This window comes from Netta rufina (genome assembly GCF_964035555.1).
Source record: "Netta rufina genome assembly, chromosome: 7".
Classification (NCBI taxonomy): Eukaryota; Metazoa; Chordata; class Aves; order Anseriformes; family Anatidae; genus Netta; species Netta rufina.
The window spans coordinates 37570546-37598037 of NC_140130.1; the positions used below are offsets into that span (position 1 = coordinate 37570546).

Here is a 27492-nt window from a genome sequence, read left to right on the forward strand (position 1 = left end):
CAGTGATATAAAACATGGGGATAACTAATAGATAAGAACAAGTGGACTTTGAATAGCAGGTATTTCCCAGCCCCTGAAACATGATAAAGTTTTCCTAAATATCTGCATATAAATCTTGACATAGCATGCATAAATTTTCAGAATGACCATTTTTTGTACTAAAATAATACAAAGTAGTTTACTTTTTCCCCATTGTTTCCTAGTGGATGATGTCACACTTTCTACAACACTACCAGAAATGTCTTTACCGTAGAAGACAGAATGCCTAAAGTAGCACCAAAATGTGTTATCAGAAGCAGGGCATACTCACTGTGTTTGCTATGTGCAAAAATGAGCTAGAAAGCAGAGTTGCATGTGACAGACAGCTTTGAAAGGTAGTAACACTCCAAAGTGAGTTAATTGTTTCCTGTTAGAAAGTACACTTCACCCATCTCAGTAAAACATATTATCCCTTCTTGCACAAGAGAAGAGTTCATTAGGAGCATTTTTCCTGACCGGAAATGACAGTTAAGGAGACATATTTATACATAGTTTTGTTGGCTTGTGTTTTAAGTTAAGACACTGTTGACAGGATGGTTTATGATGTCAGAAGACTTTTCACCCTGCAGTAAGTATTTTTGTAAAGGTGTCCAATCATCTTTGACATTTCTGCTGTTGTCAGGTAGTGAAGTAATATTACTGACGCTCTTAATGTTTTATTTTCATCAAACAGGTGCCAAGTAGCTCTCATCCTTATTAATTGTAATACCAGTAGTTCATTTGACAGCCTGTTCCTAATTAAGTTAGTTTATGAATCCTTGAAGTGTTCAGTTAAATTTTGACAACGTATAGCATTATATCAATGATGATGCTCTCATTAGTGCTTTTGGGGAGTTTTATTCAGAAAATCCACCTGACAATAATAATTCTGGTTAAATAAAATAAGTTTAACTGAAATGAAAGTTTGTGAAAGAAGGTGGAAAAGCAGCTAGAAGTAGTATTTTGAGAAAAAAATAAAAATCCTGAACAACTGGAGATAAATTGAGCAAACCACTTGCATGGATGCTCCAGCTCTAGAACTGCCTGTCTATCCATCATCCAGAGGCATGTGCAGTCAAAGGATATTTTGCATAACTTCTGTATGCAAAGAGAACAGTAGACTATTTTTGCTATTAGTTCTTCAACTAACTGATTAAGGTCCTCAATTTCAACTTTACAACTGTTTTAAACAGGAGAGAAAAGTTGTTCCACATGTAATTCTTCCTTTCTCCATTTCTATTTTTAAATATATATGTTATAATATATGCAAAAAGTGACTATACTGAATGTTCAAGTTACAAAGCATGTCCAGTCTTAAATTATTTATAGTGCACACATATTAGCATTGTATCTATTTATCATTTATATTTCAATGGTACCCAGAGGCCTTTATCTGTTACGCTGTCATTTTTACATGAACATTCACTATTCGTTGTCAATATCACAGTTTTCTATATATAGAACAAGATAGGTGGTGATTGAGGCAGAATGCTACAGAAATGAAGAAAAAAAAAAAAAAACATTCTTTTGTGTCTAGTCATGGGACTTAGAGAGATGGTTCTCCCTTTTTCTCCCTTTTTGTCACAGTCACAACTTTGATGGTCAAGAATGATAACACCCAAACCTCCCATGACACTTACCCATTAGGAGATTAATACTAGAATTTTTAACTTTTGATTATTTGTTATAGAATCCTTAAAAATGTTTTTATCAAACCTATATAATTCTCTACACAATTCATAGATCAGAAAAACTGTTAAAATATTAAATGAGTTTTTAATTAAGAACTGTAAGCTTCTTACTTGCTTGGAATGTGTGTGTTAAAAGGGGCTGGAGATACCGGGGGAAAAAAAAAAAAAAAAAAAGAAGCTGTATGAGTGCACTTGGGCCCACAACCTAGGTTTAATGTATTTTGGAAGATGTCTATTAAAAGAGTAGCTCTGTTTTTTGCATGCACGCAAACTTAAATTCAGGTTAGCCTTTGAAATAAATTATTTATGCTTTATTTTAAAGAAGCTGTTGAGAAGTAGGGTTGAAAGAAAGGAAAAGAGGATATGAAGTGTGAAGCCTAAAGAAAACAATTAGTTAATAGTCAAATAGAACTGTGTATTAGCACAATTATATCTTGGTTAGCCCACTGACATTGGAAGTATTGCCCAGTTTCTTGAGTACCATCTTGAGTCTATCATACGTGGGCAGTTGTTATATGGGAAGAAGCAAAATGAGTTTTGTGCCTTTATTTCCTGGTTTTGCTGACATACAAGCACTACTACTAATTATCTTATTAGGCGCTCTGCATGCAGCTTTCATGGTTGTGGGCCCAGTCTTGCCAACTTCATGATACTTGTCTTTGCAGGGAGTGAAAGGAGCACACCCAAAGGCGGCATTCTTGTGACAAATTTTGTGTACAGGATTTAAATGAATGCCATTGTGTGTAGCAGCTTTGAGGTTTGGGACATTTTTGTGTGATAGTATTTTGCAATATCTTTCTGTTATAGCAACACGAGAATCATTAGCCTGGCTTCCTGAAATGGTTGTGCGTCTGTCTGTCTCCTCCTTTGATTGCTCCTATTGACTTGTTTTAAATCACAACAGCTGGTGGGAAAGTATCTGAATTAGCTGACATCATATAAGACGCCAGAGTATCCATAGAGGAGAAAACCTTTGTAAATGCTCCAACTAAGTAAAAAGCTTTAGAGTTCACAAAAAGAAGATTGAATTCAGGAAGCAGTCATACTATTTTAATTCCACTATTCATTTAACTACAAAACAGGATGATAGAGACATTCACTGACATGTATGTTATTTGAAGTTCTATTCTGAGATACTATACAATCGGCAATACATTTCATGAAAATTTATTCAGTTGCAGTCTTATTCCAGAACCCTCTCAGAGTTTTATTTGCTTTATTTGAAAATAAATAAATAAATAAACTATCTCAGGTAAATAGCACATAATAAACTAAGCTGCCCTGTCCACAAAACGTGCTAGGTTGCAAAAAAAGAATCCCTCCTGGCAATTCCCAGAGTCATAATCAGCTATGGTCAGTTTTTGAGCCAACCTACAAAAGCAGCCTGCTTATTCCAAAGCATATGTGACCTGTCTACAGCATGACAGAGGAAAGCAAAGAATTTTCCCTTCTTCTTGGGGGGTATATTTAGTTAATATTTTTTATTATATCTCTGTCAGCATTTCACTGGGAATGAGACTGGCACAAGGCAAAGATACGGTGATGGTGAGGGAGAAGCTTTAGTCAGTGGAGTGCATCAAGACAGAATGCTTCCACACTTGAAGGAAGTGCAGAAGCCTGAGGGAAGAATGCCAGCTTATAAAAAGTATATCTAGCCCCACTCTAGCATATTAAACTATTACCTACAGACCATTTTGTCTGGATAACTTTTGCAGCATTTCGTTTCATCTCTGTCCCCAGACATCAGAATGTTTATTTGTCAAATATATTTGTAAACTACCATAACTTCACTGGGCAATCAGCACTAAAGACCTTGAAAAACTGTCAGAAGTTTTCACCCTGTGAAAACATTAAGATCAATAAAACAAATTGATAAATAGCATTTTACAGAATATAGGCTCTTGGATGAAATGCTCTGACATAGCAGTAACAGATCATTCTACATACAGAGCATCATACTTTAAAAGCCATATAGCTAATGCTGTAAAAGGAAGGATTATATGAAATGGGATTGATTCTTACACCTTATGTCATAAAAAGTAGCTTCTGTTGTACGGGGTTCTTCAGTAACTAAAAAGAGGTTACCGGAAAAAGTCAACCCTTAAATTGCAGACAAAGAGCTACTACCAATAGTATTACATCATCAGAATATCTCACAGACACTCAGAAATAAGCTGTACTTCTGTATGTCAGTGAAGCAGCAAATTGAATTCTCATAATATGTTTTGAAAATGAGTCTTGTTAGGTTTGATGAGGTGGAAAAGGTACTGAGATCACTGGTTTGTTCCAATACATTCAGTACGCTTTTCTTGGATGTTTGCCATGGCTAATCTTTTTAATGGCACTGTAGCTTGTAAACCCATTTGGTAGAAAGCAATACATCTCAGTTTCAGAGTATCACACCAAGTAGGGTGGTAAATAAGTTTCTCTTCAAGCATGCAAGCCCTTTTGTTACAATACCAGAAATTTTATTTCAATGCACATATCTTGAAAACCTCCATATTTCGTTTATGAATTCAACCATGAGAAAAAAAATATACATATATCCTTACTTTAAGTACACACACACATATATGTAGATAAGTTGCACTAGCTAATGTCCTTGTTTAACTGCATTTATTTGGAGAAACTTCAATTAGTTTAGGTCCAGTATTCAAGAAACTGAGCTTTTCACAACCCCTTTGACTTCCCTAAAGAGTTAATTTTTAGGCTGTTCTGTTGGTTAAAAATAAACACTTTTTTGCATTTTAAAGCAAAGACAGTGTGCACTGAGGAACATTTGCACTCCTATTGCACATTTGCAATCCTATTGCACTTTTTTAGTGATCTCACAGCAGAACTACTATTTTATCAGTTTCTGTTCCAAAGTTTGTTACAAAACAATTAAATTTTTGTTAACACAGTTTCATATAAAGTTACAGGCTGTAAATATATATATAAATGGCTATATTGATTTTACTTCCTCCATCTCATTTTCCTTATACTACATAGCTAATTCCTTGGCTCTTAAAAAATCTCCTGAAAAGCCTGCTTTCTTGTCATATCTTCCTTTCTGTCATCCTTAGAGAATCCATACAGGTGGGTTTTGTGTACAGGTGCAGAGGTCCCAGTACTCTGAACTCTGTTTTCTGTTAAATTATCCCTGAATAGCTCTCCCTGAAAGAATCATGCAACGAAATCCCATGAGATGAACATGTTTCCGGAGTTGCCTATTCATTTTTCATGGTCATATCCAATAGCCTACTCAATACTTGAGTTGCTGTTGAACTGATTTTCATTCTTTCACATCAATAAACAGTTTGCTGTCTTAGACACTCACACATGCAAAAGTGCAATATAGGAGGTAAGACTTTTGAAACTGTCTTGGCATGTTAGCCTAAAGTAGGACTGTAGATAGGAGAAATGGAGATAGAGCATGAGAAAGAAAGAGGGAGAAGGATAAGAGAAATGTAAGTAAGTATGAGAGGTATTCAAAAGAAATGTTTTTTGCCAATTAAAATTTTAATTTAATGTTTTCATTTGTGGCGAAGGTTTCAGGATGCTTTGCAAAAAGTTTCTGACTTGTGATTGTGATTTGTTTGCAGTTATCCATATAGTGAGGACTCCAGCCAGGGAAAGCAGTACATGAATACGAGATGTCCAGCCTGGTGCGACAGAATCTTGATGTCCCACTCAGCCAAGGAGCTCATTCTGAAAGTAAGTATGGGCCTGCAGCCTCTCTGCTTCCCTTGCATTGCATTTATCTTCAACAAGGTTAGGAAGTTCTGATATATTTCTGTTTTCTCTGAATTTTCAGTCGACTACAGCACACACTCACTAAGCTGGAGAGGGCATACCATGGCAATATTAAGCGGTTATGTCTCCAGTGCCTTTTATCTGAGAATGTGGATTTATCCCAGTTAACCTTTTGACAGAAAAGCATGAGCATTCCCTTCCAACCCCTACGATTCTGTGATTCACAAACTTCTCATTTGGTATCTGAGCTGTCAACACTGACTGCCCATTGGCTCTCCTGTGCTCTCTCTGTACTTGTCAGGGCTGTACTTGTCAGTGCCCTCCTGTGGTGTTTGTGAACCACACTGGGAAACTGTGCCCAGTTTAAAAAAGAATAAAAATAAATATGTAACCTTCATCATTCCACCAATCCAGTCCCCTATACAGTAACTTAAGTAACAGTACTGCCATTACTAAGGATTCAGCAGAGAGGCAGGCGAAAGCAGCTAGGAGTGGCTGCTGACTAAGGAGTCATGCTATTGAAAGAAAAATCTATGAAGCAACAGCTTGAGGTCCCTGAGTTACAGGCATGGTAGATTTAGGTTCCCTCTGTTGTTAATGGTCAGAACCGCATTTCCCGAGAATATGTCAGGTCCTAGATAGGCCAAATCTCCTATCACTGTCCACTGAATGAAGACAGAGCCTACAGCAGGTGGGCTCCTAACTTTGGTACACCAATTAAGTTGCTAAATTTAGACATTCCATGAGAGTTTTAAAAATACTGTTTTGCAGCATTTTTAGAACATACAGTTCTTCTTGGGTTTTAAGTGCTTTGAGGTAAGTTAAGCTTGGTAATGCTCTATCCAAGGTTAAATGAGCTAATTATAGTTCAGGAGCCTTCCAGTTTTCCTTTTGTCTCCTATTCTCTCTCCTTTTTACTTTATTCTGCTCTCCCACTTTCCTTAAACACTGAACTGGATCAGCCAGTTACATATGCCAACTTACACTGTTTCTGTTTCTTCCTGTGTGCTTGGTTATGGCAACTGTAGACCTGTCCTGTTATGTTGGCTAAGACCAAGAACACAACAGGAAAACAATGTATGATATGAGGAGATCTCACCCAAGCCTTTCTGCTCTAAGCTAAACCTTTCCTGCTTGCTAGCAGTGGCCGTGATTGCCCTGCAAGAATGTATGTGCTATGACTTTTCAGCACTGTTACACTGAGGTTACCTTGCTGAACAGATTGACTGTCGCATAACAGACTTAGAGACCCCAAATTGCCCAAAGTCATGTGTCTGTCTGTATTTTCCTGTATCACTACTAAAATTTAATGGGAAGTAATCTTTGTATATAAATCCATATTCTAAAGTTTCATGGTTGTTGGTTTTGGTTGTTTTTTTTTTGTTTTGTTTTGTTTTGTTTTCAGTTTAAAGTAATGAAACCCTTGAAACTTGATTTCCTGAAGTTTATAACCTCATTCTCTCTCATCAGGGTTTTTTATCTCATGATTAGACTGTTTGCTTTGCATTATATAACTCACTGAAAGGCTGAGAACATTTTTTTCATAGCTACTCAAATTTCAGTCCAACATACTTCTTTACACATTTTAATGTATAATTATCTGCATGATATCTTGAAGTTTCACTCAAACTTTTAGACCATAGCTGTATTACAGTATTTAATGAAAAGCCATTGTGAAGTGAAGAGGAATATAAGCTTTATGGTAAGAACAGTAATGTCAAAATCAATGTTATTCTATCTTCTTGCACAGAAATACCATGAGAAAAAGTGAGGCTTTACCCAAAATATTACAGATAGTACTTGGCGCCCATGGAATTCCTGAAGAACAAAGGATTAAAACCATGGAAAGAGTGGCCAATGAGGGAAGATTTTTTTTTTAGGCTATGAATAAGGAGATAGAAGTGTACACAAAGGCTCGAAGAGTGTAAACAGTACAGAGGGAAAGGAATTCTTTCAGATTATCTGGGGGGTATAACTTGGATATAATGGGAGAAAATTAAACAAAGGAAAACAAAGGTAGAGCATTAAAGAAATTTGTAACTGTGAGGTCAGTTAGCCCACTTCTTAGTCTCAATGAAACAGAAGCCCAGTCAGTTGGTTGATTCAAAGCTTACATTTAAAAAATGCATATAATTTTGTCTCTGCAGTTTTGCATTTGCAAATTATGGGCATGCAGTTTGGGACATCTCCAAAAATGTACATGAAAAATTACAGACATAGATGAAGCCAAACTGGCATGGTTGTTTAACTTGGTGAGTTTATACCAATGAAGGAGATAGCTTACCCAGCTCAAAAATAAACTAATTTGGGCACATAAGGTTTATTGAAAAGATTCAGTAGGAATGATAGAGGGAAGGGGAAAATGTTATTAACTAGTTTTCTTGGCTTTACACATCAAACAGCATTTGCCTTGCCACTCAGAATTTTTTCATTGCAGAGCCTTAAGCACTGAAGCTTTTAAAAGGATCTGCTACTGCTAAGAAACTAAAAGCAAATTTTAATTAACAGATTGCAATATACCAAATTCTTAAAATTTAAAAGTAAATCAATTTTTAAAGATCTTTTTTGTCTAATTAGCTATTGGAAATGCTTATGCAGGCAATTATTTTGCTATATTAATTCTCATAGGCAAATTAAAAAATATTTTTTGTTTTAGCAAATCAATATTTTATTTTAAATAAAAATTGTAGTAAGTCTGCATTTTAATCTTATGTAAAGAAAGGATAGTATCCACAAATTGCCACACTGTACGGTGTGTTCAGCTACACAGTAGGCATTACAGATTGTACAGACATGGGGCTGTAAACAGCTTTCATGCAACATCATCTATCATGCTATGGTCGGTTACCTCACCATCATGTTATTTTATGCCTCCTGAGCCCTAAAACACCAAAGGTTGCCCACTGCTAGGGAGTTGCGTTGATGCCTGATAGCATGAAGTAATGAATGCTCAGCCAAGTGTATATTGTTTCTGCTTGTGCACCACTGTAATTTGTTTATCTGTCTAAAGATTATGCAGTTGAAAATCCACAATTTTATGCTGCCTTTGTAAATTATCAAGTCGCTTTTGATGAATGTATCCCCACTTCCGATGCTAGTGGCATTATGATCTTGAAATATTGGAAAGTGCTCATGCATACAATGCAGAAGGTTATGTTTTTATATTTTTGGCAGACAACCATGCTATAAAGTAAATCTGACCTTAAGCTTCCTTACTGCATTAAAGATAATTCAGTTTTAACTTTATAGTCCTAAATGCTACTGTTTATATAAAGTTATTGCCCAGTCAAACTTGACTGATTACAGATGAGAAAGTCTTGACTGTTTCATACAAAATAAATTAGTATTGCCAACTAGTTTAAAGCACGTCTACAATTGTATTAGAAACTTGAGAGTGTGCAGGTTGCAGATTTAATTAGCTTATAGAAATTGTTTAGCATAGTAAGAAATTGTTGTGTATGGCAATGTGTTTGTATTTATTCCTGAAGTATTGTGTTAGAGAAACAAAACATTCTGAAAATTCCTTTTTTTTTTTTTTTTTTTTTTTGCAAATGGCGGAAAGGCTTTATTGTTATTTCATTATTCATAAAACTACAAAAGCTAAAGTCATTGTATAAGGATAAAGTTCAACGCAGAACAAAATGAAAGCAGTTCACAATGGAGACTAGAGGAATGTCATATTTCATTTACTGCTGATTTTCTTAAAATTACTTAATGCTTTTTTCTGATGGAGGAACATAGCTCATAGAAACGATAAAAGATTATATTAATAAACTACATCATTAATTCGTACGTCTTAACATTTAAAAACAATTGTATGAAGAAATAAAAACACTCTTATGAGGCAATGTGGATTACATTTAATCCAAAGTACAACATGTATCCTACCTAATTCTATAAAAATTGTGTGTTGTTCTTTAAAAAGGAATGGTGCCAATTGCTGTATTTCAACATTAAAACAGCAAAAGGTTTGAACGCAAACATAAATTAATGATTAATTTAATCTATCCAAATGTTAGTCACTAAAATTTCTTAATGTCCTAGAAGCCAGGAGTAGGTTTAGTGATTTCATGAGCTAATTTATGTGGAAAAATAGCACAAGTTACTGCAAGCAGTATTGGACATAAAGATTCATTCTGTTCTGTCCTCCTCTGGAGAAGCCAAGCAAAGATGTATTCCTGCGTTAATATCACCTGTTCTATGATTCTGTCGCCTGATTCTATGATACTGTGAATAGCCTCTCATTCAGAAACTGCTCTGAACTATTTGTATAAGTCATTTCCTTATGTCATTCTGTTTCTGTAATCTGGAGTAGTTGAACTAATTGGTTTTTTGTTTGTTTGTTTGTCTTTCTTTAAAACTAGTCAGAAAATGATGAGAAGATAGTAATATATGACCACATTGGGCCAAATGTCTGTATGGGGGATCACAAGGTAACTAAATTAAACTTTTTAGCATTGTGTATAATGTATCTCTTTCATTAGGAAGGAGAATGTATGCACTAGTCTCTTTTAATTTTATATTTAATTCAATTATTTGTCTTTCATATTTTTGATTTAAAGCTTGGAAAGTGTTTTAAATTTCAATTCAACTGAAATCAGCAAATGGAGTAGATACTCGTATCTTGAAATAAATTAAAGAACACGATGTTGTGCACTTGAAGAAAAATATGGTAAACACAAAATCAGTAGGAACTAATGTATGTGCACTTACACACACCTATTATTCCTGTAAAACATTTTTTTCATTGTGTTATAAAAATAGCTTCCAAAACATAATTTTGATTAATTTGGTGCCTAGCTGATTATTGAAAACATAACATATTGGCAGATCCATATTTAAGCATTATGTGAGAAAAAGAATATTGAATTATGTAATAAATACCAGTTGCTAAAGCAAAGAAAAAGACAAGAATTTGCAGACAATTTTCTCTGCTGAAGATACCAGATGAAAAGCCAAGGTAGAAATACAGCAAAACTGTATTGCTTTGTTTGAAAAATCTGATCAAAGAGTAGGGGGTAACCTCTGAAGGGGTTAGAAACTTCTGAAAGTTTTGCAGAATTTTATGATGGAGGACCTGTATAAAAACAACTAGAAACTTGCACAGCTTACAAGTTTTTGCATGCAACAATGATGATGTATCAATCCTAGAGACAGTGTTCAGGCTCTTGAATGATAATTCCATGATGGGTAAAGACTAAATCCATTTATGTATGCATACATACACATAAATCTAAATCCACAAATGTATCATTATATTTACTTCTATGGTCAGTGTTCTTGTGAGACAGAGTACTGACTTTCTAAGAAAGAATGCATTTAAGATATTTAGTCCAGTATCATGCAAGTCAGATTTTAAAATTCAGAGATTTACTAACTTCTACAGTAAAACAAAAAGTTCAGCATGTCAGCAGCTTGCAACAGCCAATTCAGAAATAATAGTTTTTGTTTATTTTGTCACCAGTGTACTTCATATGTTTTTTTTTTTTTAGCATGGTGCTTTCAGTTGAGCTAAATCTGTGGTACATGAGAGTTGTGTGGAGAACCTCTACCCGCAGAAATCAGTGGGAAATTTCCCCTTAGATTTCAATGGGAGAAGAGATCCACAAGGAGCTGCTGAAGTTCTTGTGTGCATTTTGTAGTTAGGTTAATCCATGAAATCATTGCGTCATTTTGTTTCCAGTCGTAGAGGAATTTCTGTTGTGTTTATTACTGATTGTAAAAAAATGTTTGCATTTCAAATGTATAACTTATATTTTTCCCTAACTTGCTGCAGCCTGTGTTCCTGTCCTTTCGAATAGCTGCTGGGGCAGGTAAACCTATTGCAAATGTGCACAAGTGTTGTGTCGTGCAGTGATGTGGTGGTAAATATCATTTTTTTTCCTTTACGTTTATATTTTCTACATCATTTCCCCTGTGTTTATTTTTCTTTTTAAAAAAATGCCAATTCTGCAACAGGAAAAAGATGCCTACGAAATGAGAAGATTTTCCGTGAAACTACACTGTAGCAAGGAGGGGAAGGAATGAGCAGTATACTGAAATACATAATCGTAACAACTGTATCGATAAATCCAGTCCTGAGTGCCACATTTTTAGACTGCTGATCGTACACTATGCTTCAGCATCTGGACTCTGTTTGAGAAAAGCCTCACATACCTCACTGTCTTGTATGTTCATGTGACATCAAGTAGAAATGTGGAATTATTTTTTATATATATGTCACAATTCTGTTGCCAAAACTCTAAATAGACAGCAGAGATGTTATGTATTTTAGATTTCACAACCTTCAACTTTTAATAAGTGTTTGTCAATGTGGAAAAGCTATTTCAGCATATTATAAACTTTTAAAGGTGTCATGCCTAACATTATATATCTTTACCACTTTGGGGTTTTGTACATTGGATTGTATAGATAGAGATATCGATGGTTTTAAATGGTATTTTCATTGTCAACCAAGGATTTTGGTTTGTGTTTTAGTTTTAGTATTTTGTTTTTTCATTTTTATATTTTTTCTTGTTATTTACTATACTGCCATGTTACATGGTTTTTGAATCACACAGCAGCTGCTTTCTATACATACATATATATGTGTGTGTATATATATGTATGTATGTGTATATATACACAGATATATAAATAATTTATAAACCTGACCAAAACTTATGCTAAATATACTTTCCAATATGAATGCTTGAGAGTGCCATATCAGCAGTTAGTGTTGGAGTCTTAGCAGGTTTAGTTAAGTGTACATCAACAACCAACATTTATATAATAATATATAGCAGTGCCATCCTGGATACAGATATATAGCTTACTATATAGCACATATATTAGCAGTTTCACTTTGTTACTCCTATAATCCCTTCTTTCTATGTAATATTAAGGATTGAATGTGAAGTTCTTAGCTAGGTTTGGGTGTAACTTTCCAGAATTTTGTAAACTGTTTTTGTCTGTCTTTTGTTACTGTTTTATGGTGCCAAGTATTCTATATTAAAACATAACAACATGGGAGAAGAAAATAATAGTCTGCTTCAGGTAGCAACTGTATTGGGCACGGACTGTATCCATACAGTGTTAAAGAAAAAAAAAAAAAAAAAAAAAAAGACTGTAAATTTTCCTGGTTAGTAGCTCAGTGCAGCCTACGATATAATCTTGTTTCTCCCACCACTAAATACAACATTAAAAGGTGATTAGGGAGTCTGTTGATGAAACACAAATGTATGTTTTATTGATTTAATTTAGAACACTACAGAGTTCATGGACTGCGTGATGGCATTAGATTGATGCTTGATTTTGGTATAAATCACTACCGTTGAAAATGATTTGATGTCTGCTTGCAGAATGTTTTCTCAACAGTACAATCTGGGTTTGTATTAAGTACTGTTGTCCAAAGGATGTCTGCAGCTCTGTATTGTTATTGTGCCATGTTGCATTATAACCACACAGTAATTCTATTTAAGCAAACTCAACTCATGGTAACTTTGAAGGCCTTTAGAAATGAGTACTCTGGTTCTCAAGCAATAAAACTGATCATGGTGAATGTGATTGTGTCTGTCCCGTTAATTTGAGCATTGGGGATTACACAGAAATTATTAAATTGTCAGATTCCTTAATAATGAATTACCTTTTAATCTCCTGCCAATTAAAAGGGGCATTTTTTGAGTGAAAACACACATAATAGAATGTGCTAGTAGTGTTAATCAAAACACAATAAAAACTGAGAAAAAGGCATTTAGGAGTCAGTATCAGAGTAAGTGTTAACATACAGAGAGTAATACAATTTTATGAGCTATTGATGAGATGCCAGTCCCCAGTAGTTCAATAAATATGCCACCATAAACTCCTTCATGATTATCTCTGGTTTTAGGGGAGAAAAAAAAAATAATAAAAAAAAAAATAAAATACTGCCTTTTCAAACTCAGGCTGAAGCTTCATTTATAGATAAATTCACCGGAGCTATAAACTGCAAGACCATGAAGAGTCCTACCCCATCTAGAGGAGTTAGTTACACAGGTGACTTGTCAAGGTAATTTGTTGAGTTGAAAGTCTCAAATTTAATTTATAAAATGCAACTTTAGCATTGATAGATAGATAGATAGATAGATAGATAGATAGATAGATAAAGGCGTTATCTCTTGAAGGTGCGAGGCTCACACGGCGGTTAGGGCTTCGGAAACGCTCCCATTTGCAGGACACTACAAAGGCCAGTAAATAAGAGTTCCGCCACCGAGACGTATCGGGTTTCCGTCCGGTAACCCATCCGCAAAGCCTCTCTCCGCGGCGCGCCCGCATCGCCCCGTGGCACCGCCGGTGACCGCGGTGCGGGGCCCGTCCCCTCGGGGCAGCCCCTCGGCTGCGCGGCGGAGCCGCCCTCTCCTGCGGGAAGGTGCTCTGCACCGGGCAGAGATTTCGAGCTCCTCGGGGCACGCTTCTTTTTAAGAAATACGGAAAGGAGCGGGGGTGAATAATCCCGACTTTCAAGTGTGGGATTTTGTTGTAGTTTTGGTTTGTTTTAAACTGTCATTTTCCCTTAGGAGCCATGGAACCGGCTCCGGTTCTTCGCTGCGATTCCAGCGTCGTGGCTCAGTGTGTTCAAAGCCGAAGCGAAGATTAATTTATAAATTTGATTTACTCCGTTGGTAGACGTGGTGCAAGTTGAGCGATGTCTCGCCAAGCCCCTGCTTTCAGTGAGTAAGAATTTGCGGGACCCCCCTGCCCGGCGCAGCCCTGCAGCAGGGGATGCCCCGACGGAGGGGTCGGCTCGGCTCAGCGGGCGGGGCGCGGCCGCGCCGTTCGCCGAGCGGGGCCGCAGCGGGCGCCGGTCCCGTGCCTCCGCCGGGCCCCGCGGCGCCCTCCCCCGGCCCAGCCGCAGCTGCGCGGGGCGCGGGCGGACTCCCCGCCGGCAAACCCCGGCACGGCCGCTGCGCGCCCGGGGCCGTCCCCGCGGGCCTCGAGCGCTGCGCCCCCGCACGCCGGGGCGGCCCGGGGCTGGCGGCGCGGAGCAGGGCCCGGCCTCCGTGCGGGTAGCGGGGGGGCGGCCGGGCCGGGCCGGGCCGCGGCAGGCGGCTGCAGGCGGCGCGGGACGGCCGAGCCCCGCTGGAGCCGAGGCGCTGCGGTGGCGGCGGGATTGCTTCCCTCCCCCCCCGCTGCCGGGCAGGGCGCCCCGCGGTTCAGGCTGCGAGGCAGGGGCTCGGACGCAGGAAGAACGCCCGGTCCTCGGAGAAAACAAACAAACAAACAAACAAAAAGTAGCAAAGCCGAGGCAGCCGGACGGTCAGGCTTCTCCCACCAGGCCTCCAATACGCCCGCAAGGAGACCCGCGGAGCCCCGGCAGCGCGAGGCTCCCCGCGGGCCGCTCTTTGCCGGCCCCGGGCGGTGCCGTGCGGCCGCTGTCCCGGCGGGCCCGAGCCGCCTTCCCGGGAGCTCGGCGGGCCGCTGCGGGGAGGGCGCTTGCAGCCTCCGCCGCCGAGCTCGGGGTTTGCCTTCGGGGTTCCTGCGGCTGCCACTGTCCGCACAGCGCAGCGGGTGGTACCCGAGCCCCTGCCCCCCCCATCCCCCGCGGCAGAGCCCGTAGCGCCCCGCCGGTGCTCACCGGACCCCTTTCTTGCCAGGAGCTGGCTGGACCCCGGCCCGCGGGCGCACCCCCCGAGCCGCGCAGCCGCTGCCGGTCCCGGTCTGGGGGCAGCGGAGCGCGGCACAAGTCGCGAGTGTCTGTGCGGTTCCGAGCCCCGCTCCCCCCGGAGCCGACGCCCTCGCCCGCAACCGGCTCCTGGGGCCGCCCGGCCCTACCCGAGGACCCCACCGCGGCGAGCAGGGCCGTCCGGTGCAAACGAAGGCCCTGGAGCAGCAAGGGGGAAGGCAGGGAGAAGCCCCTGCCCCGCGGCCACTCGCGGGGGGGAGAGGCGCAGCCCCGGGCGGCCGGAGCAACGGTCAGAGCAGGGGAAAGGCGCTAAAGGCGAAGCTTGTTAAATAATTTATTGATTTATACAAAGTCTTTCCAACCCGTGTGGAGACAATATTATTTGAATCCGATTTAAAATCAAGTATCTATTTTTAGTCTCACGCCTTTTTGGGGTTGTTTTCTCTTATGGTATTATTAAGCGTAAAATCCAGAGGCAGGAGAAATCAAACCGCCAAAAACAGAGTAGAGGGAGGGAGTGAAAGAAAACATCTGTTTTTATACTAGAAAGATACGTCACAAAATCTGAAGTTTACTATATACAAAGTGACTGAGCGTGGATTTGGCTATCCATACAAAACAGTAACAAAATCTGATTGTTAGGAGCAGGAATACGGCAACAAGGCTGAAAGAAAGGCAAGGGGTGGGGGCAAACCTTAAAGGAGCACAAAACGAAACCCAAGAAGTTGGAAAGATTCCTCTGAAATTTACATCGATGAGAAGGAAAATAATTTCATAACTTATTCTGTAAAAAATATATACATTTCACATACATCTTAGGCTGTACAACACACCACTTTAAACATCCAGGTACAATTGGTCTCCGTCGCAGTGCCTACCGTGGCGGCTCACCTGGCCGCAGGCGCCCAGAGCAGCTGTCAGTGCCCGCGCCCTCACAAGGTGTCCGAGCTGGTGCTGCAGGGGCTGACGAGGGAGAGGTTCGTGGATTTGTGCTTTTTCAATAGCCTCGTGATTTTTTCATCGTCTGAGTTGGGGTCCAGGGGCTTGTTGTATTCGTCATCGTCCTCATTGTCCGAGCTCTCCTTCAGCTTCTCCGTCTCGGAGTCGTGCTTCTTCTTGGCCGAGGCCATCTCCGCCGCATGCCGCTTCCGCCACTTGGTCCGTCTGTTCTGGAACCAGACCTGGACCGACACGGGAGCCGCTCAGCCCCGCCGCCGCCGGCCCGCCCGACAGCAGCCCCGGGCCCGCCGCCCACGGCCGCCCCTTCCCGGTACCGGGACCGCGCGCAGGGGAACGCGCGGGAGCGGGGCCGCGGCCGCCCCGGGCCGGGGGACACCGCGCAGAAGCGGCGGGGCAGCAGCGGGAGGGGGCTCGCCGGGACACGCGTGGGTCACCCCTCGGCTCTCCCGGACCTGCCGCCAGCCTGAGCTGGGCGACCGTAGCACGGTGGCTTCACGGAACGAGCAGCCGCTGAGAACCAAACAGGGCGGCCAGGAAAAGGAGCGCGGCACCTGAAGTCTTTCCTAAAAAATTGAGTGGCTATACAAAGAGTTGTGCCAGTCACTGGACAAGGTCTCTGTGGGAACCTGACCTATTGAAACCAACTACCTGCGTGGGGCTTTTGTTTTTTCGGCTGCGTACGTATATTTCCTGAAATCGTTTTCAGCACAAAGAGCCCTAATCATAAAAATAAAGTTATGTAGAAATTGGCCAACAGTTTATCCAATATCTAGATGTCGTAGCTTAAATTACAAGCGACTTCAAAAAAATCCCGTACGGCCCTTCGGCTTTGAATGTTCGCCGACAATCAGCGCAGAGAACAGCGGCAGCGCTGCCTCGGCGGCGAGAGGTGGCGGCCGGGGAAGGCCCGTGCCCGGCCGGGACCCCGCACCCCGCGGGAACCTACCTTCACTTGGCTCTCGGTCATCCCTAGGGAATAGGCGAGGCGGGCTCTCTCCGGTCCTGCCAAGTACTTCGTCTGTTCAAAGGTTTTCTCCAAAGCAAAAATCTGCTGCCCAGAGAAAGTCGGTCGCGAGTGTTTCTTCTTGCCGTCCTTGTCCAAAACCATCCCCGTCTGAGCTGAAACCGGAGGAGAAACAGCTCTGTCAGAGACGGGGCTTGCGCTCGACGCGAGCTCGGAGCGAGGTCTGCGCCCGGCGCTAAACGGGGCCGGGCTGCAGCGGGGCTGCCCCAGCTCGCCGCCGCCGCAGCCGCTCGGACGCCGCTGGCTCCAGAGCGGGGTCCGGTCCGGGGACGGCTCCGGCCCTCTCGGGGTCCGCCTTCGAGGCGCCAAGGCCTCCGCCGGGCCGTTCGCCCCGTCTGCAAGGCCGCACCGCCCGCCCCGGGCCCGCCGGCCGGGAAGGCTCAGCGGGCCGCGCACCCCGCTGGCACCGGCCGCACTTACCGGGACAGGCGAGCCGGGGGTCTCTCCAGGGAGAGCCCTGCACCACTCCCGGCCAGAAAATGGGCGGCCGCCCCGGCAGCTCCGCCAGCGGCTTCGGGTACCGGGAGACGGCCGCGGGGTTGAAGTACATCCCCGCCGAGGCCGCCAGTCCGTTGATGCGGGGCAGCCCGCCCAGCAGGTTGCTGGCCGTGCCCACCGGCCGCCCCAGGATGTCGCTTATTCCGTGCGGCGTCCCCAAGGGGAGCTGCGTGTTGAGTCCGCCCAGGGCCGGCGCCTTGAAGCCGGAGGGGTTCTGCAGGGTGTAGGGGAAGAGGGAGGTCTTCATCTCGGCCATGTTGTGCAGCGCGGCCAGCGGCGTGCTGCTGAGGACGAACGCGCTCTGGCGATTAGCATCCATCTGCCCCACCGCTAACATTTGCGGTCATCAGCGAGCGCGGGCCCTTCTCCAGGCGAGGCGGCAGCCACCCGAACTCGGCCCCGCCGGGAGCGCCGGCCGCGGGCGGGTCGCCCTCTTCTCCGCTCGCGGGTCGGCAGCGGCAGCCGGCGGCAAAGTTTGCTCAGCGCAGGAGAGCCTCGGCGCTGCTCCGCCCGCCCCCGCGCCTCGGCGCCGTGCACCGCCAACGTCCCGGCCGGAGCGCGGAGCGGCGCGCGGCCAGACGGCACCACGGGGAGGCGAGGAGCCCCGGGAGAACGGTCCCGCGCCGCCGGGGCGGCCCCCGCAGGCTGCGGCTCCCGCGCGGGATCCAGCGGGAGAGGGGCCCGGCGGTGCGCGCCCTGCGGCTGGGCTGGGCTGGGCTCCGCTCCGCGCCTCGCCCGCGCGTCCCGGCGGCGGCAGCACCGGGGACGCTCCGCGCCGCGCCCCGGGGCGCAGATAACCGCGCGGGCACCTGCGAGCAGCGCGCCCATTGGGCGGCCGCCGCCCCGCGCCGCCGCCGCGGCCCAATCGGCGGGCGGCGAGCGCCCCCACCCCGACACGTCACCGCCGGGCCGGGCGGCCCCCGGGCGCCGTGGGGGCGCGCGGCACCGCACGTGGCCGCGCCGCCGCCGACGGGACCCCGGAGCCCGGCGCGGCCGCCTCCGCCGCGCCCGCCCCCGCCCCACGGCTCGCTCGCCGTTTCCGCTGCCCCGGGCTCCGCCGCACGGCGCGGCCGTGCTCTGGGAGGGCCGCGGCACCGTCCCGCCCGCCCCGTCGGGCCCTTGCCGCCGGCGGGTCCCGCCTCTGAGCGCGGCGCGGCCCCGGGAGGCCGGCCCGCGGCGGCGGGGCCGGGAGCGTGGCCGGGAGTGCGGGAGGAGCGCGGCTGCTCGCACCCGATGTCTTTGGGCGGGTAGCGAACGAGCTGTGTCTGCCGTTGCGCCTCGGCTGCCGCCTCCCAGTTAGAGTCGATCCCTTAAAGCGTGCCTGTAAAAAGTGACCGCCCGTCCCGGGACCGTGCCGCTCCGGCTTGTTACCCGTCTTAAAACGCGCTGGCGCCTGAGAGGTCTTCCTTCGGGACGTGACGGACAGGTACACCGCCTCGCCTTTAGCGGGAAAAAACGGCCCTCACATCACTGCGGCACGAAGCTCGTTTGCGCAAATAAAATTGTCACGGGTATTCCTCCCGACCGAAAATGTTCTCACTTGTCAAGACAAGAAGAATTCCGATTTGAGACTTTCATAGAAAATGTTTCCGGAAACGGGACTCGTAGCGCGTTCTTTGCCTCACAAATGCCTTCTCCTGTGTTTTTGATGCATTGTTAATCAAGAAAAATACTAATCATAGGAAGTGGGGAATTAAAATTTTTCAAAGTGTTCACAAAGTAAGCATGAATCGAATGGTTACTGAAAGGCGTGGTCATACGGATCTAATTATGCCTTTCGTCGGAACCCTTTGCAAGTGCATACGGTTTTGTTTAATCTGAAACAACAGCCCTCGTGTCAAAGCTTGGGAAGCGATACTGGGGCTCGATCAACGATCTTTATTTTCAGTCGCTGAAGTTAGAAATGATGCAAGTGTCCGTCTTCTTACGCACATCCTCGTAAAAGCTTAACGTCTGAATGTGAGATTAAAATCGACGCTGCCCTAAAAGAGGCTTAATAAAACGCTTCATTGTTTTTTCCTCTTTCTGTTGTAAATAACACCAACAGAGAAAGCCGTAAGGGGTGCGTCGGGCTCTCCGCTTCCAGCCCCGTGAGCTCTCTGCCCGTGTGCGCGGGGCAGGAGGTGCCGGGTGCCACCCGCGCTCCCCCGGCACGCGGAGCTGCGGGAAGGCGCCGGGCGCGCCGCGGGCTGCCTCGGTCTCCGGCTCGGCGCGCTCCCCGTCTGCACAGCGCCGGTTTTCTGCCGCGGCGGCCCGAGCTCTGCCCCCGGCCCGCTGCCCCGATCGCGGAGCTCGGGGCGGTGCCACGCCAGCCGCGCCCGCTGCGCGCCCTCCCGCGGAGCGTGGCGCACCGCCCGCGGCTCTCCCGCCCCTGCACGCCGGCTCTTCGGCACGGACGCTTTCATCTCGGCTGACCGGAGGCGAGCCGGGCCCGTCGGCTAGCGCGTACCCTTTGCCCGGGCAGAAAACAGCCATGCCCGCGGAGCAGCCTCCCCGGCGGGACGCCGTTGCCTTGCACCGCACCGGTGAGCAGGGTAAGAGCGCGGCCACCACCGGCCCTGGTCCCGAGGCGCCGCTCCGCAGCGGGGCCGCGGCAGGGGAGGGACGGGACGGGACGGGACGGGACGGGACGGGAAGGGACGGGACGGGAGGGGCCGCGCTGCCGCCTTCTCGCTGCGAGGCGGCGGCAGGGAGCGCCCGCTCCCCGGGGACACGGGAGAGTGTCCGTGTCCGTGTGCACCCCCCGCCTCCCGCGGACGCTTTCTGGCTCCGGCGCCGCACGCACACCCGTCGCAGCCCGCTGTCCCGGAGCCGCTCGAGCCCTCCTCCCGCTGCCGTCCTCTGGGTTACTTCGGGACTCCACTGTGAGTAGCCCCCTCCAGCATCCTCGTGCTTGGGCTAAAGCAGTGTTCTGAGGCCGCCCGATAATTTATGCAATCAGTGACCGTTGTTAGGCATTAAATGTGCATTTTTCCCTGTGCATTGGCTTTACTGCAATCTAATACCCCATTTTTTCCAGGTGGAAATAAACGTTTTTTGTTTTGTTTTGTTTTTGGTTGGTTGCTTGGTTTGGTTTTATCTCTGCAGACTCCGCGGCGCGATAAAAAAAAAAAATGCTTTTGTGTCTTTTCCCATGGCTTTTCGATGACTGGGCACCGAAGGAGCCCGCCCGCTGCCCTCCGCGGGAACCACGAGCGGGCCTTGCCCGTACAGCCCCGGCCCCCGGCCACCGGGCAGCACCTCCGGGACCACCGTCCCCGCCGGTTCCATCCTCTCGGCCGCACTGGCTCCTCCGGCAGGGGCACCCCGGCTGCACACCGCTGTCCCAGGGGCTGCCGCGGTGATCCGCGTCCAAGCGCTCCGTAGGTTTCGGCGAGAGCCCCGCAGAGGCCGTGCCGCTCGGGGCTGCTGGCGGCTGCGCCGGGCACCCCGGGGCCCCGGCCCCCCGCGGGCTGCCCGCTCCCCTCTCCGCGCCCGGCCCGGTGCCCACGGGCGCTGCCCTCGCCCCGGTGGCCCTGGTAAGCTGAGCTCGGGCTCCGCCGCCGGAGGAACGAGGCCGTCCCCGGGAGCCCGCTGCCAAGCCCGGTGCCAGAGCGGCGAGGGCTCCCCGCCGCCGGTACCGGCGGGCGCCAGGACCCGCCAAGCCCGCTACCTGCGGCCGCAGGCGTTTTGGCGGAGCAGGTACTGGTCTGAGACGTTTCTGACTACACGCAAATTGCGCTGCTGATAAGGCCCCCTAGCTGGGTCAGTCTGGGAGCGCTAACGCCCGCTGCGGTGCGCTGATACCCGCACGTTTGTTTTCAGAAGAGGTCGCTTCCCGGAGGTTAATTCCAGTGCAGGAACGCAGGCGCGGGCGCAGCGAGCGCGGGCACCGCCGGGCCACCTCGCCGGGCCGCTCCCGCAGCCGAGCGGCGCCGCCACCCCGCGCTCGCCGCCTTCTGCCCGCCGGCCCGGGCACGGCGCACGCGGAGCGCGGGGACACCGGCCTCCGGCGGAGCGGACCCGCCGCCCACGCCGCGCTGCCGGCCCGGACCCCGCCGCGCGCTCCCGGCGCCCCCTGGCGGCTCGCGGGGCCGGTGCGCGGCGCGGACTCCCGGAGCCCAGGACCCCCGGACCGGGGGCGGGACCCGCGGCGGCGCGGCGCGGGGCAGCGCTGGGGCTCCCGGCTCGGACGCCTGCAGAGCGCCCTGCGAGCCGCCCCGCTCGCGCAACACGGCGGCGGGAAAACAGGGAGCGCCGTTTCCTCGAGGGGCTGCTGACGGCGACATGCTTTTATCGGGCGGCTCCTGATAATAAAGATCGCATCTTATGAGCCTAAGTGGAATCGTTCCGTAGTGGAACTGTTTTGCCCCTGTTTTGAGTGCCATTATATTTAGCATGTAATCTTATCAAATGCTACAGGACAGACAAGTTCTGTTTAACCCATCTGTACTTCTTTTTGTTATGCACATGGACAAATCACCTTTTCTTGTAGCTTCTGTGCAGCTGAAAATGTCTGAGAGGGCGCGTACTACCACAAGTAAGAATAATCTGTGTTTACATTTATTGGGTGTAAATGCATGTGCTCTCTGTCTTACTTTATGGTCAATAAAGAAGTCACGTGCAGTGCACGAGAGCATCCCTCACTCTGTTGCATGTTCTTCCAAAGTGCAGATGTAAATGTCCGTGTCAAAACAGAGTGATCAGGAAAGGGGGAATTCAGGGCAGATCTCCACACAGACTTCCTTTGATGAATTATTCTGTTTGTTGTGGCAGAAGTGGGAGTGAGGATATGTAAGTGAGGGAGAAAGGGTATTTCTGCATAAAGCTACTTAGAGCGTTGAAGGGAGAGAACAGGGAACAGGAAAGTCCACACTGAGGTCCTGTAATCACACTGTATCTCTGCATTCCTCACACTGTGGATGCTGTTGCTTTGCAGCATGCCTATAAAAAGTCCCTAGTGTTTAAAAATGAGAGGTGTTGGGCTAGTAATGGAGCCACCTGAAAACAAAGTCATTTTAGACTAGATGATCTCTGTTGTAGCATTTTCACAGGATGATATATGCTCTGGGACAGGATATATTTAATATTTTTCATAATGATCCCTGGCACAAAAAAGTAGGAATATGATAATGGTGCAGAGTCCTCACCAGTATAGAGTAGCACACAAGAGAAACGGGATGACCTTGAAAACAGCATAGCAGAAATGTGTAGAAACATAAAAATGAAAAAAGAAGTTAGTGTCTTACAGTACAGTAGTACTTCTACTAAGAAGTTTTACGCTAACAGCCTCTTCTAACAGTCTCTTGCATTTTAATTTTCTTTTTCCCCTTCCTATTTTATTTAATCATGTATACTGTCCAGTCCACTCTTCCTCCTTTGGAGAGGCACCACAGAGCCCAGAATAGCAGAGGAGCAGAGAGTAGCTGTGGAGAAGACCAGCCCTTCACACAGTACATCTGCAAGTGGAAATGCTCTGCCTGCTTGAGTATCTGAGGTCTTACAGCGCATTCAGTGTTAAGTTGTAAGTGCCCAGTATTATTTATTTATTTATTTTTTCTTTGAACAATTCAGGGCTATGTCTGGTGCTAGGGCTGCATGTAGATGTAAGGCAGAGTGCCCCAGACATGGGTCATACGTTGACATTGTTAGCTTTATAATGAAGTCCGAAGAAGAGGGAAGAGCACACAGCAGAAAGCACTGATTGAATCCCATGGCTGGGAGGAAAACTTCCCTGTTTCCTATGCTTCTCTGATGCAGTCAAGTATCTTTATCCTTTCAAGGACTTATACTGAAAATTGAATCCACTGGTAGAGCAAACTTGATGAAGACCAAAATGCACAGTAGAGAAATGCTGTTGGTCCTTGCGTACCACAGAGATAGAAAACACACAGAAATGTCATCCAGGCAGTAAATTTATAGATACTAGGCTTTGCCATTAAAGGAGGAACACTTGGAAGAGGAAACAAAGATTTTGTTTTTCTTTTTGTGGTGGCTGGCTGAATCATTCTGTTTATACACATAATAATGGAGGCCAGTAACAGAGTACCCCAGTGGTCAATATCAGGTCCCATCTTCATTAGCAATCTGGAAGATGGGGTAGAGTGCACCCCCAGTAAATTTGCAGCCATCATGAAAATGGGGGGCGGGGGGGGAGTGCCTGACTCACCAGAAGGCCACAGAGCCATCCAGAGGAACAGTGGCACAGGTTGTCCAGAGAGGTTGTGGAGTCTCCTCCTTGGAGATGTCCAAAAGCTGCCTGGACATGGTACTGGGCAACATATTCTAGGCATCTTTACTAAAGCAGTGATTTGGACCAGCTGACCTCCAGACATCCCTTCCAAACTCAACTGTTCTGTGATTCTGTGAAAAATGTCTAAGAAATAACAAACCTTTCCAGGATTGTGTGAAAATTAATTCTCAAAGGATTTGGAAAGAAAAAACAGCAAAAACGTGTCCTCGCTCAAGCACTTGTGGTTTAGCTGCTTAGTTTTTGTTTGTTTGTTTGTTTTGTTTTGTTTTTGCTTGCAATCTGTCATTATCAACAAAGCAGTACTAAGTATTTCTTTTTAACATCTATGTCATAGGCTCTATTTCCATTGCATGCTTATGCTATGCTCGTAATTATATCCCTAAATATCTATATTATGTTACAAGGTTTTATAAATAAAGCAAATGAAGAACTCATTTATATTTTGACTTCAACTTGTTGTAACACTTAGTTATTCTTGTAAAGTTGGAAGGAAGCTTTGCCTATATCTTGTATTGTTCTGCTTAATGATAAATCCTTACAGAATCTTGGTGTCAAAAGCTACTTATCCTCACTGCAGTTTAAGCATGAAATTCCTAGCTGGAAACTTTGTAGCCTTGCATCCTGTCCTTCATCAGTGATACCTGAGAGTTAATCGTTGTGCGTTAAGAAACTCATTTGCAAGCTGGCCTGCAATTGAGGGATACAGTTCCCTGTTCAGAGAATTTGATATCAGATTTTGTGACTTGTGTCACAAAACTGAAAAAAACAATCTGTAATAAAGGTTTTATGTTTTGTTACCACCCTTTTAGACTGTTACAGAACTAGAAAACACCTTTGAGTTACAGTGAGACTATTGCTAATGTTGCAACCATGGTTGTGATGGGCCCCAGCAGCCCCTTCCCTGATCAGCCACACCTGGGATGCCCCAGCATCCTCTGCCCATGGCCAGAGCCCTATTTAAGTTTAGCCCCAGAAAGGTGATATTGTTTGCTGCATGTTCTGTAGGACTGATGGGAACACAGCTTGCATTGCAACTGCCCTTGGGTCCCAGTGCCAATCCCATCTTCCCTGACAGACAGTTGTGCAAGGCTGAGAGACAGCAAAGGTCTAAGTTATGCCAAAGAGCTTGCTATTGCAGTAGGTGTCGTGGTTCCGCTCGAGTGGGCAGCCGAACTCCACCACAGCCGCTCTCTCACTCCCCCTCCTCAAAGAGGAATGGGGAGAAAATATGTGAAAAGGGCTCAAGGGTTGAGACAAGGACGAGAAAATCACGCAATAATTATTGTAATGGGCAAAACAGACTCGGCATAAGGAGATAGTAAGATTTATTGCCTATTACTAACAAGCGAGAGAAGTGAGAAAACAAAGGAAGAAAAAAAAACCAAAAGCACCTTCCCCCCCAACCACCTTCTTCCACCTCCTCCCCCCGAGCGGCGCAGGGGAACGGGGGAATGGGGGTTATGGTCAGTCTACAGCGCTTCTTCTCTGCCGCTCCTTCTCGGTCACTCTCGTCCCCTGTGCTGTGGGGTCCCACCCACGGGTTACAGTCCTTGATGAACTGATCCGGTGTGGGCTTCCCACAGGCAGCAGCTCTTCCAGAACTGCTCCAGATATGGGTCCGTACCACGGGGTCCATCCCTCAGGAGAAAACTGCTCCAACCTGGCTCCCCTACGGGCAGCAGCTCCTGCCAGGTCACCTGCTCCTGCGTGGGCTCCTCTCCACGGGCTACAGGTCCGGCCTGGAATCTGCTCTGGCAGGGGTCTTCCACAGGCGGCAGCCTCCGTCGGTGCAGGGCCACCTGCTCCACCGTGGTCTCCTCCACAGGCTGCAGCATGGAACCCTGCTCCACTGTGGTACTCCATGGGCTGCAGGGGGACATCCTGCTTCACCATGGTCCTCACCACAGGCCGCAGGGGACTTCTGCTCCAGTGCCAGGAGCACCTCTCCCCCTCCTTCTACACTGACCTTGGCACCTGCAAGGCTGTTCCTCACTCCCTTCACTCTCCCGGCTGCTGTGTGTCGCAGCGTTTTTTTCCCTGTCTTAAATATGCTCTCACAGAGGTGCAAAACAACATCGCTTATTGGCTCAGCTCTGGAAAACAATGGGGCCCTTCCCAAACATGGGGCAGCTTCTAGATCTTTCTCACAGAAACCACTCCTATGGTTCCCTGCTACCAAAACCTTGCCACGTAAACCCACTACAGTAGGTCATACCTTCCAACTAAAGTTTGGTTGCAAGGCTAAATCAGAGTTGTTTAGCTTTAGAAATAATTTATAAATATATATATATATATATAATGTAGCTGAAAGCAAAGTGATGTTTAAAAAAAAAGAAAAAAAAAAAAAAGAAAAAAAAAAGAAAGGGGGAACCATATAGATAAATCATTTCAAATTAAAATTAACTTATTTCTGATGAAGGCTAAAGTATGATTTTGAAGGTGTCAGCAGGAAGTATTCAATGCCTTCATGTGAATTCATTATTCTGCTTTGGATTGTAAACATCAAGTTTTTGAAGCTCTGGAAAACATGAATTAAGTTTAGTAAGAAGTATTTGCTGTGCTAAAATTACCAGATATTAAAGAAAATATGGTTATTAATAGAAAGTAGCATGCACGTGTTTATACAGGTTTTAGGACAGGAGATGAAGCTGCTTTTTTACAGGTGGAACTTCTGAAGGACTTAAAACTAATACAACTAACTGATTATTCTATCTTTTATATCTCATGAGAGGTACTCTTGATGACAAGGTGGGCAGCCTCATCTTGGCTTGATGTCGTTTTCAACATAAAGGGCTCATTGGCAGCACAGCTGCCTTTCCCTCCCTCAGCGGAGCTCAGAGTCAGTGTATTGCAGTTTGTCATTGACTAAATTGCTCACTGGTGTTGCTGAAGTTCCTGGGTCTTTGTTATATCTATTTATTTTTGTCTGGAAACGCTGTCTTACATGCTGCTTTTCTCCTGCCAGTGGCATAGTTTATTAAGAGCATTGCCTTCTTAAGTCAGAGATGATTGTTCACTAGTCCTCACCCCCCTTCCCTCATTCCACCAATGTTGTTTTTTCTACATGTCTCCATTCTAATAGTTTATCCTTTTAACGAGAAAAGGCTACAAGTTACTCTTTTTTAAGTGAGATAAGCCCTTGTGAGCTCTATTTTATCTAACCAAGACTGGGAAATCGTTTGCCCTTATTTGTATTAAACAAATGTATATACTTTGCCGCAAGTCATTAGTGCTATAAAGAGATTGCCTTTCTATTGATAGCCTTGATGGGGGAATTCAGGAGCAAATTGCCAATAAATAAAGAGTGTGCTTGTAAGCGCTATTGATTCTTTGAGCCACAGAGAAGTGTTTTGTTAGTAAAACTCTCCCTGAATGTACAAGTGAGATTCTTTGCGGGGGGGGGGGGGGGGGGGGGGGGAGGAGGAGAGGAAAGTAATTAGTGATTTTAAAAACCTGGTGGGGGACCACCAGGTGAGAAGCTTATATTGTTTTTTGTTCAAGGATATGGTTTGTAAAGGTAACTTCTACAAATATAATGGCAATTCTTCCGGCCACCCTCAGAAATCCTGGAGGCTTTCATTAGAAAACTGTAGAATCAGCACAGCATTTCATCATTTCATGTAAAATATAATTTCAGAGTGGTCAGGGAGCTTCCTAAGCTGTCATGAAAGGAATAGAAAGTATCATTCCAACA

At 46.2% G+C, this 27492-nt stretch overlaps 2 protein-coding genes across 2 annotated transcripts in view; one reads left to right on the forward strand and one right to left on the reverse strand.

Moving 5' to 3' along the window:
• The window catches only part of INPP5A (inositol polyphosphate-5-phosphatase A), a 241468-nt gene extending 229928 nt beyond the window's left edge, over positions 1-11540 (forward strand). The window contains exons 13-16 of the mRNA XM_084290142.1: positions 5294-5405; positions 9809-9877; positions 11221-11308; positions 11403-11540. Coding sequence (XP_084146268.1) covers positions 5294-5405; positions 9809-9877; positions 11221-11301 — 262 coding nt within the window. The 3' untranslated portion in view covers positions 11302-11308; positions 11403-11540. The remainder of the gene's footprint in view (positions 1-5293; positions 5406-9808; positions 9878-11220; positions 11309-11402) is intronic.
• Positions 11541-16016: 4476 nt separating this feature from the next.
• On the reverse strand, positions 16017-17903 carry NKX6-2 (NK6 homeobox 2; the record flags this gene model as incomplete). The annotated part of the gene is made up of 3 exons (XM_084289888.1): positions 16017-16265; positions 16991-17163; positions 17489-17903. The coding sequence occupies 3 exons, from the start codon at positions 17901-17903 to the stop codon at positions 16017-16019; spliced, it is 837 nt and encodes a 278-aa protein (XP_084146014.1).
• Positions 17904-27492: the final 9589 nt, after the last annotated feature.